At 38.6% G+C, this 10,548-nt stretch overlaps 1 protein-coding gene across 4 annotated transcripts; it reads left to right on the forward strand.

Annotated features, from left to right (window-relative positions):
• zgc:174877 (uncharacterized protein LOC570025 homolog) lies at nt 1-10,286 on the forward strand. 4 transcript variants are annotated; one of them, XM_056451002.1, is made up of 6 exons: nt 1-1,199; nt 3,238-3,467; nt 3,573-3,767; nt 6,053-6,223; nt 6,470-6,532; nt 7,780-10,286. In XM_056451002.1, the coding sequence occupies exons 1-6, from the start codon at nt 163-165 to the stop codon at nt 7,800-7,802; spliced, it is 1,719 nt and encodes a 572-aa protein (XP_056306977.1). In that variant the 5' UTR covers nt 1-162; the 3' UTR covers nt 7,803-10,286. The 4 variants fall into 4 exon arrangements, with proteins under 4 accessions (XP_056306977.1, XP_056306979.1, XP_056306978.1 ...); XM_056451004.1 differs by having other exon boundaries at nt 6,470-6,493; XM_056451003.1 differs by having other exon boundaries at nt 3,576-3,767.
• The last annotated feature ends 262 nt before the right edge of the window (nt 10,287-10,548 follow it).

Consider the following 10,548-nt stretch of genomic DNA (forward strand, 5'->3'; position numbering starts at 1 on the left):
ACAAAGAAAGAGAAATCCTGGGAACATTAACGTTACTGGCTATATGCACAGGTTAGCAAGCCGCTTAATCATAATTGTTCATTTCAGATTTGTGCGGACATGGAAAGGATAATTTCTATGGCATCCGTGAAATAAGAAAGAGCTACTCCGGTCAGTATTCCCATGAATAGCATGTTTGATTTAAAGTGTGAGAGCTCTTCAGGTGAAGAGGAGGAGACGGAGGCAGGAGACCCCGCTTTAACAGCACAGATATCCAGATGTGCGAACGTAACATCAGCGGATTTGGACTTATTAGAACACACCCGGAACGAGTCTAGTACGGTAAAGCAAACCATATGGGCTGTTAACTGTTTTAAAGCCTGGCTGCGGGAAAAGCAGCTGACCATAGAATTTAAAACGGCCGACAAGTCTGAGGTAAACACAATCCTGCGCGAGTTTTATGGGTCTATTCGGACGAGCAAAGGAGAGCTGTACGGGATCAGCAGCTACGTCGGGCTCCGGGCTGGACTCAACCGGTACGTTAACGACCCTCCGGTCAGCCGTGCGTGGAATCTGATGCAGGACGCCGAGTTCAGGTCTGCTAACAATGTTTTTAAAGGCGTCGTCAAGCAGATCCGACGCTCCGGTAGGGATATAACAACACACTACCCACCAATTACACCTGAGGACCAGCACATCCTCAAGCATTCTACTGCACTGGACCCGGGGAACCCAAAGGGCTTGTTGTATAAGGTGTGGTATGACATCCAGTTGCATTTTGGGCTCAGGGGTAAGGAGGGCAACCGACACCTGCAGCCAGACACGTTTGCTCTGAACCTGGACCAAAGTGGATTTAAATACTTCACTATGGCACTACACGAGGAACCGAAGAACATGCCGGAGAAGGACAAGAAGAAACGGAAGGCTATGTTTGAAGAGCCGGGGAATCCGCTGTGTCCTGTTGCGTCTCTGGAAAAATACCTGAGGAAAATCCCAGCCGACGCTAAAGCTCTCTATCTGCAGCCCAAAAGGAGCTATTTCCTCAGTGATGAGATCTGGTATACTGGACTTCCACTGGGAGTCAATCATTTGTCCCAAATGCTGCCCAAAATATGCAAAGAGGCAGGTACGAGAACGATCTACACTAACCACAGTCTGAGAATAACAGCTATTCAGAGACTGAATGAACCGAGGGAGATCATGGCAGTATGTTTACAAAGGTAATAATGGTGGCTGGAATATACTTTGCTTGTAAACAGATGATTTTGGACTGGGTTTGTAAAGCCTAATCGTGTTAAACAACTCTTTAATTTGACATTCTAAGGAATTATTAATCTCGAAAGGAAAATAGTTAGTATTAAATCAGTTTGTATTATGTGGAACACAATTCTTATACTTTCTGAATGCCAAAAAATAGATTTTTACGGGTAACAATCAAAATATTCTTCAAAATAGCTTTTTGTATTACACAGACTTCAGTCATGCAGTAAGTAATGACACACTTTTCATTTTGGAGACATTTATTACTTAGTTATAACTATATAAATATAAAAGTTTGCACAAATATGTATATTTTTCATCATTTACTCATCCTTAATTTGTTCCATACCTGATCAGCTCGCTTGCTTCTGTTCACCACAAAAAAAGTTAGTTTGCAGAAAGTGAGAAAATTGGTATTTATTAACTTCCATAGTATTTACTTTCCTGTTATGGATGTTGGTTTCAAACATTCATCACAAAAACTTCTTAATGTGTCTTTAACAGAAAGAAATAAACTCATTCTGTTCTGTAACCACTTGAGTTAATTTAATTTACCATCATGGTACCACTTTATATTAGGGTTATGATTAATCGAAAAAAGAGTGTGATCTCTATTCGACCCCCCACACGATCTTAATCCAGCATCTCTACGATTCAGCCAATGGACTCTATGGAAACTAGTGTTTTTCAGCCAATAATGAACTTCCGGTGAAAGGTTTATGTAACTATTTTCAATTTCATAAGTGCCTTCCTTTTACAGCATCGCTGTTGTAATGTAATTCAAATATAATCAGTTAAATAGACTTAAGCATCCATTTGGTTGTTAAAGTGCAAAAATAGATGAAAGGCTGTTTAAACACAGGCTAGCGCAGAAACTCTATTCAAGTTATTGGGGTAAAATTAATTTCAATATTTTAAAGACATGGTGCGGAAAAATATAATTAATATAATATAATGCAGTGCTTCTTGTTTGGTCTGATTCTCACTTTATATCATATCTCAGCCAGGCAGTGAAGATCGCTCTTTCATCAGATCCTAAACACAACCATTTTTGTATGGGATGAAAATTATCCGGAAGCCCTTGGGCTGGCTGACTGAAATTAAAAGTCCATGTGTATATTCCCTATTATATTGTCAAGTTCAGGAGAGAAGCGTGAAGGCGGTCGCACAAGTCTTCACATTGTTTTATATACATTTCTCTGCAATGTGGACACTTACTCTGGGCTATATAACGTCGAATATAATGCAAGAGGGAATCTGATAATGACAAATGTCTCATTTTACCAGTAAAAAAAAAGGTCTAATAATGTTCTCAAATGACAGATTGCATGTCTCAAACATAATAAATCGACTTCAGAATTATGAGTAGTTGTATTCTGATGATGTTAACAGCCAAGACCAATTTTTCACATCCACCATTCCAAGTCTATATAAAAGCCTATATAAAGTTTAGCATTGCAACCAAATGTAAACTTCCACATAATGCTATTATTGTTTTACCATATGTTTGAGAAATAATAATAATAGCCTTCTCATATTAACCTTTATTTGACATCACAATTTTCTCACGATTATTTAGGTCTTGATTTTAAGCAAAACTAATCGTGACTCTCATTTTAGCCAGAATCGTGCAGCCCTACTTTATATTAGGGGGCCTTAACTAATATGTAATTACACTGAAATTAATCATTTGTTACAATGTACTTATTGTGTAAATACACGTTTTTACATTGAACTTACGATTGAATAAATGCCTGTATACGTCTGTAATTAATATCTGTAAATACATTTGAAATTACACTGTTGACCTTCCCTTACACCCTCAAACCTACCCATACCACCAAACCTGTCACCAAACAAGATGTTTGAAAGCACATCCTCATCTTAAAAGACCTTCTTGATGACTAACTCAATTGCTTTAGTCGTCTTACATGAAATATCAGTGAATGTGAGTGTAAAATAATGGAAAATAATAAAAATTATGATGTTTTTTTTAAGTGTTCCAGTTGAGATTACCACTCAGTGGCCTTCGCTCCAGGAACCCACCCCATACTCTCCTGCCAGTGAGCTTGACTCCAGCTCTGCCAAACAGGAGAGTCCTGTGAACAGTAACAGCAACAGTTGGGTGAAACAGGAGCCGGAGGTTAATGCAATTCAGTGGGAAGACAGGAACTTGGAGCCTGCCATTCAACTTGAGAAGGACAACAATGTGAACAGTGCTGTCTCCAGTACAGTATATTTGATTTCTTAGGAATCTGAGTTAATTAATTTAGTAGTGTTGGATATGATGGGACTTGGATAAATGACTAGTAATAGCTTTTTTTCTTCCTCAGCAGAGACGCCTTCGATGGAGGGTTTACCCAGCAGTGTTATGCTGACCATCACTAAACTTCAGTGCCTACTAGAGAGCAAACAGGAAAGGATCGAAGCTCTGGAAAGACAAGTGCAGGACCTAATGGAGGATCGCAAGTTCCTCCGCGCACAAATCGAGAACCTCACTGGTGCTCGTCTTATTTCAGTGCCTGAAGGTGAGGTGAAACCAAAATACACACTGCTCAAAATCAATATTGAAAACTAGATGCTGGAATTTGAAACCAATCGGTACAAACATTAAAAAAAATGTCAATTTTCCATGAACGTTTGATCGATATGGAGCACGTTTTTAAACCCTTCTGATTTGCCATTGTGTTCACATGTTATATGGAAATGACTGGTTCGCCGAGAAGGTCATCAGTTCACCAAAGTCATGTCGATCAGCTCATTCGTCTATAAGCTGACATACAAGCGATGAATCAAGGTTTTAAAGCACTCCCATGTGCCTGTATCTGTGGTTACATGCAGTAAACAGTGGCGAGTTCGGTGAATCGATCACCTTCACGGCCAATCACAGTCATTTCTATTGAGCACGTGAACACTATGGCAAATCAGCAGTGTTTAAGAACGTGCTCAACAGCGCTCAGATGTTCCCGGGATATGGATGATTTTAAATTTCAGTTATCGCGACAACCATAACTCTTATATAAAGACTTTTTGGATTGAAACTTCAAAAAAACATACATTTTAAGACAAAGCATTTTGTTTAGTTGCTTAGCCACATATAATATATAATTGTAATTTAAAAGTTGTAGGTTAAAACTTTTTGCGGGGTTAAAAATAACCTGAAATTAGTTTTTGAACAAGTACATAAAAAGAGACCTGGGGAAGGACAGATGAGGGAAGATAAAACTAAAACAAAAAAACAGTCAGATTCCCCAAACACACTGTCATTTGGTCCTTAACCAGCTGAGAGACCCTCACTAGCACTGGTTGCCCACCTCGGTGTACTGCCTTGTACTCCCTTGTCTCTTGAATTTTAAAATGTATTTATTTAATACAGTGAATTTGGATATTCTACTCAACTTACTGTTTTTCACATACTGTATAATAGGGAAGTATTCATTTCCGGATACAACATTGGACCCCTTGACACCTACTGATGGGGTTTGCAGTCACCAACTACATTTATTTATTTATTTTTTATTATAATTTATAATTTTTTTTTTTTTTACACATGACAGGCCTAAAAGCTGGGCCGTTGGTCCCACTAGTTGGTTTGGTGTACTCCATATGTTGCCACTCGTAAGTTTAACATAGGAGTGAGTTGGCCCGATTCAACATGTAGAGTCGCCGTCAGCTAAAGAGAGCGACAGGATTAGTTATTTAGTAATTATTCAGATCACAAGATCAGAAACTGGAGTGACGTAAACAATTCAAGTCAAGAGGCAACACAAAGAGGCCGGCTGTGATTTCAGTACATTTCTCAAACAATGTGGATAATAACATTATCAGACATATTTGCAAGAGCGAAACCCTCCGTGGTGAGTGACAATTACTGATATAGTGGTACTAAATGTTTCTTTGTTTATGATTTGTGCGCATTTGATCTTCTGGTTGAAGATTTGGAGATTTTCTTTGGGGCTTCTCCACACCGTAACTCTCCCAGTGACAGTGAAGGTGGACTCATTTAATTCAATTCATTTTTATTTCTTTAGCGCTTTTACAATGTAAATTGTGTCAAAGCAGCTTAACACAGAAGTTCTAGTAAATTAAAACTGTCAGTCCAGTTTTCAGAGTTGAATTTCAGTTTAGTTTAGTTCAGTTCAGTGTGGTTTAAATTTCGCTGCTGAAAGTCTAAACACTGAAGAGCTAATCTATCGATGCGCAGCTCCACAATACCAAAACCAAGCAAGCTTGTGGTGACAGTGGCGAGGAACAAACTTCACCATTTGACAAAAGTGAAGGAAAAAGCCTTGACCAGGCTCAGTTGGCCACTACCAGAGAACAGTACATGTTTTTGACATTATCCACAGCCTAAGATTTTCGCTGATGGCACCATTGAAAGTGACATTTGGCAATGGCATGAGTGACCAAATGTTTGACTTCTGGTTTCCCTTTGTTGAATGAAAAAAAAAAACAATTACTGGCCCCACGATTGCGAAAAGTCACGTCTTCTCACGCAGATGCAGAATGGGCTCTCTTGTTTCAGTCTGCTACCATTGGTTTGGTTTGTTCGTGTGCAGTTTTTTGGGCCAAATGTATGCCTTGGGTTTGGAAAGACCCAGGGTCAACTTGTTCAAAGAGTAAAAGATCAATATCACAGACTTTAAACTAAATCTTTTAACTATAATCTTATATATATAAACTTATAACCAACTTGTTTTGCAACATTGTTATGCTAGTTGATATTAGGATTGTCCTGTCGCGCGATGGTTGTTCCATTTCCTATTATAGCTGTTCATGTACTCTTGTTTTCTCCATTTCTGAAATCCTACAGCAAGCACATCAGTCATCTCAGAGTCCAGATCACGTAAAAGACGGCGAAAGAGCTCATCCAGCTCGTATATCAACGATGAGTGCTTCACCGATGAATCCAGCAGCACATCATCATCTGAAGAGTCCAGCAGCATGAGGAAAAAGAGACGCCACAAGAAGAAAAGGAAGAGAGGTAGACGTCTTGATAAGTAGCACGGATGTTCTTTCACTGTCTAGATTGTTCATAAATTTGCATTAGCTGTACAAGATCTATTGTGAAAAGGTAAAGCTTTAAATGTAATACTCCAATAATATATATTAAAGATGATACTGCCATCCGAACAAGGCAAAGTAACTACATGTTTGGTCAAAAGCAAAGGTCTAAAATGGGTTTTGCTGCATTTGTTCTGTCTACTAGTTCCATTTTATTCCGTTTCAGAGAAACAAGCGTCTCAAACTTGCAGTAAGTCCAAAATGCAAGCTAATACTAAGGCAAATCACAGTAAGTGATATTACTATGTTCTGGCTTTTTCCCTCAGCTTTGACACTTCACATACTGCAGCGTTCCTTTGTAGCTGTAACACGCATACAGAGCCAATCAGCTAGCCAACCATGGTGTAGTTCTGTGACCAAACAATGGTTGAACTCGCATTAAAAAGCAAATATCAAAATACCAGTAAGGAACAAGATTCTAGCCTAAATTAGAAATTGTTAAAAGGTGAAGCGCATACAGATATTTTAGCTTTATACTTCTTTAAGCCTTTGTTTGCACACACGTGCTGCAGCATTGCGCACGTCTGAGCTCCAGGCAGTCAGTGCTTAGCACAAAACCCCAGAGAGCAGTGCACGTCGGACAGTTTGTCATGGATGTACTACTGGATCGCGTCTCATTATAATTGTTAAACATGATATTTAATTAATCTTGTTTCTGTCCAACAACTCTTTGGTGTTTTGAATCGATCAGGTAACGTGTCACAGCGTCAGTACACTGCTTCAATCTTTCGCTTTCACACTTGTACTTAGTAATTTTAGCAAAAACTTCAGATACTGTTGGTTGTGAACCAAACCAAGATTGTCGACGCCATTATTACGACACAGATCACTCTGCCTGTTCTTTCCAGAGTCCCACAGAAAAAGTGATTGACAGGTGGTAATTTGTGTGTAACTTATCTTTATTTATTTATGATTTGGGTAAAACGACCATGCGGGTCAGGTAGTTGAAATATGAGGTTACAAATAATTAATTTGTTATGTATTAATTCATTATTCATAAGTAATTAATTCACCACCGCCTACGACAACGATGCCATCGTTCATCCCAGTGTTTCACATTAGACATTGTACGACGCCAAATTGGTCGACATCACCCAACCCTATTTGAAAAATGCTTAGTGTTTAATGTACTTACAAGCATTTAAGGTAAACAAAAATATAATCGTTGAGGTAATTTGAAACATGACAACAATTAAAACCATTTAAAATGTATCTTACGTGTCTTATTTTGAGTTTACTATATGCAAAACCAGTCATAAAAGTGTGAAGTTTTATTTGTGTTTATGTTTTATGTGTTCTTTCACGATGTAAAGTGAATAACTACACATTCAATACAATTATCAAACGTCTGTTTCTCAAGGGATTCATTTGCGGAAGATGCTGTTTTAACAATAACCACATGCAAAATTCAACATTTAAAAATAGAGGTCTAATTTCTAATGGATTTGAACTGTATTTCTCATCTCTTTCCAACAGGATACGTTACCCACTGTGACTAGATCTTGATTCGCCTTCATCAGGAAAAAAGAAGAAGAAGAAGAGCATGAGTAGGCTTTCCTGCTATAAAGTTCACAGGGCCCAGGACAGTTTTTACAAGCAGACCTCCATGTGCCAAGAAGTACAGTAGGTTGTACTGTAAAAGAGGTTATTTGGGTACTCCAGCGCTTCTGGTTGACCCTCACTGCCTGTGTCCCGAACATGTATCAGGGTCTGATCAGGCCTTGTAAGGAAACACATGCCAAGCAGTGTGTTCCCTCTGCTGAGCGGTTCAGTTGATCAATATTTACAGTTCGGAAAAGCTTCAATGATTCTGAGCCTCGTTCTAGGGGATTTATGAGTTCATCTTGCTTTAAATACTCAAGTTATAAGGGACTACAACAGTTTATCAAATGTAACCTTAAAGGGGTTTGACAATGAAACTGAAACGCCTGGTTGTAGACCACAATAATTCATTATTATGGTGTAGGGCCTTCTTTTGCGGTCAATACAGCATCAATTCATCCTGCTAATGACAGATACAAGTCCTGACCAGTGGCCAGAGGGATTTTGAGCTATTTGTCTTGCAGAATAGTGGCCAGAGGTGGAGGAAAACTTTTCCTCACTTGCTCTTCCAAAACACCTCAAAGTGGCTCAATAATATTAACATCTGGTGACTGTGCAAGCCATGGAAGGTGTTTAACTTTCATGTTCATCAAACCACTCTGTCACCAGTCTTACTGTGTGTATTGGTGCATTATGATCCTGATACATGGCACTGCTTTCAGGGTATAATGTTTGAACCATTGGGTGCACATGGTCCTCCAGAATGGTTTGGTAATCCTTTGCAGTGATGCACCCATTTAGTGCAAGTATTGGCCTAGGGAATGCCATGATATTGTTGCCCAAACCATCACTGATCCATGGGTGGGTCTGGGTGGTGCACTTCTTTGGGGCTTCTCCACACTGTAACTCTCCCGGGATGGGAAAGACAGTGAAGGTGGACTCATCAGAGACCAATACATGTTTCACATTGTCCACAGCTTAAGATTTTTGCTGCTGGCACCATTGAAACCGATGTTTGGCATTGGCACAAGTGACCAATGGTTTGGCTACTGCATGCCCGGCCATATATATTGACCCAGTGGAGCTTCCAAACAGTTTTGTTTTCCCAAACAGGATACAATCCAATAGCACCTGGACATCTCTTTCAGCAGCTTACTATTGCGTCCACAGTTACTCCTGTCAGACGGGGTTCTTGTTCTTTGGGGTATGCTGGCATTAATTTGGATACTGAGGCTCTTAATACATCACAAAGCCTTGCTGTCTTGATAAGAGATGCACTGGCGAGACGTACACCATTAATTTGTTCTCTTTTGAACTCTGAAATGTCACCCACAATGTAGTGTGCATTGCAAAATTTTAAGCAAAACTGTCTTATTCTTCTGCCAATTAAACCTTCACCTTACTGGTGAAATGTGCAATCAATGAAGATTGACCACCAGGCTGGTCAGATTTAGCCATGAAACCCATCCAACACTAAATAAACCAGTGTTTTAGTTTCATTGTCCAACCTCTGTACTTACATGTCCTTATGTACAGATTTCAAATATCGTTTTAAAACTAATCGTTGTGAACAAGTCTTCCGGATTGACTTATAAATTGAATCCTTTTCAAGAAGGACAGAGCAGATGGATGCATCTGAAGAACTGTTTTTTTAGTTCTGAATACATAAGACTGATGTTCATGTTTGACACTAGAGGGAGCCATTGGTACCATTGCGCTGCTGAGCCCTAAAGAGAAACAAAAGTAAGGGGTGGTGTTGAAACATGTTTCTACGCGATGTATCTCTTACTCTTTTATTTATTAAATGAGTCTTTATGTGCGAGTCTGTTTGATGTATAAGGATTTCGAGTAAATGCGCTGATCTTGTACATATTTTTGCGTACAGCAGCAGTGTGAAACATCATCCAGTTCAGTCATAAAGCACTGATTACATGCGTATGTGTGGATTGTTTGAATCTGTTTATTTCTTTATTACACAGTAACACTACAATAATATGTTCGTTTTAGCCTTCTTTAAGGGATAATTTAGCCAAAAGTAAAGATTTACTCACTATTTACAAAACCTCAATTGGTTAAAATTGGACTTTTACAAAAAAATTTTTTCCTGATGAAAACAAAAGAAGGTAATTTGAAGAAAGCTAAAAACTGGCAAGCATTGCCATTCATAGAAGGAAAAACAAATACTATGGAGGTTATAGAAAAACTCAATTTTCACCTTTGGATGATCCCTTTAACTTCTGGCCCATGAAGTCTACTGTCCTTCAGAGCTTGCGACAGCATTTTAGCCTTTCAAATTCACCACAACGGTTGTCGGGAAGCCTAAAAAACATGTTATTTGTTTAGACTATCAGAATACACTGTACAAAAAGCATGAATTGATTATGTGAACATAACAAATTTAAGTGGATTGAATATAAAACAATTGAGTTGTCCCAAGAAATATCAAGAATTGTGTTGTTTCAACTTATTTTAAATTAGTAGTTTGAACAAGCAGCAAAAAAAAAATATTTTTTTGAGTGCACTTGACAACTGAAACAACAACGTTGTTTCCACCTGTTGTCTAGCCTATGTGTATTTCAAAATGTATGGTTGGAGAAAAAAAGTCTATATTTAGACTGTATTTGGAGTATTTGTTAAAGAGAATACATGTACCACCCTAATTGCAAAGTAACTTCATTGAGATTTTAAAGTGTGCATGTGTTA

The sequence above is a fragment of the Danio aesculapii genome, chromosome 24 (genome assembly GCF_903798145.1).
Source record: "Danio aesculapii chromosome 24, fDanAes4.1, whole genome shotgun sequence".
NCBI lineage: Eukaryota > Metazoa > Chordata > Actinopteri > Cypriniformes > Danionidae > Danio > Danio aesculapii.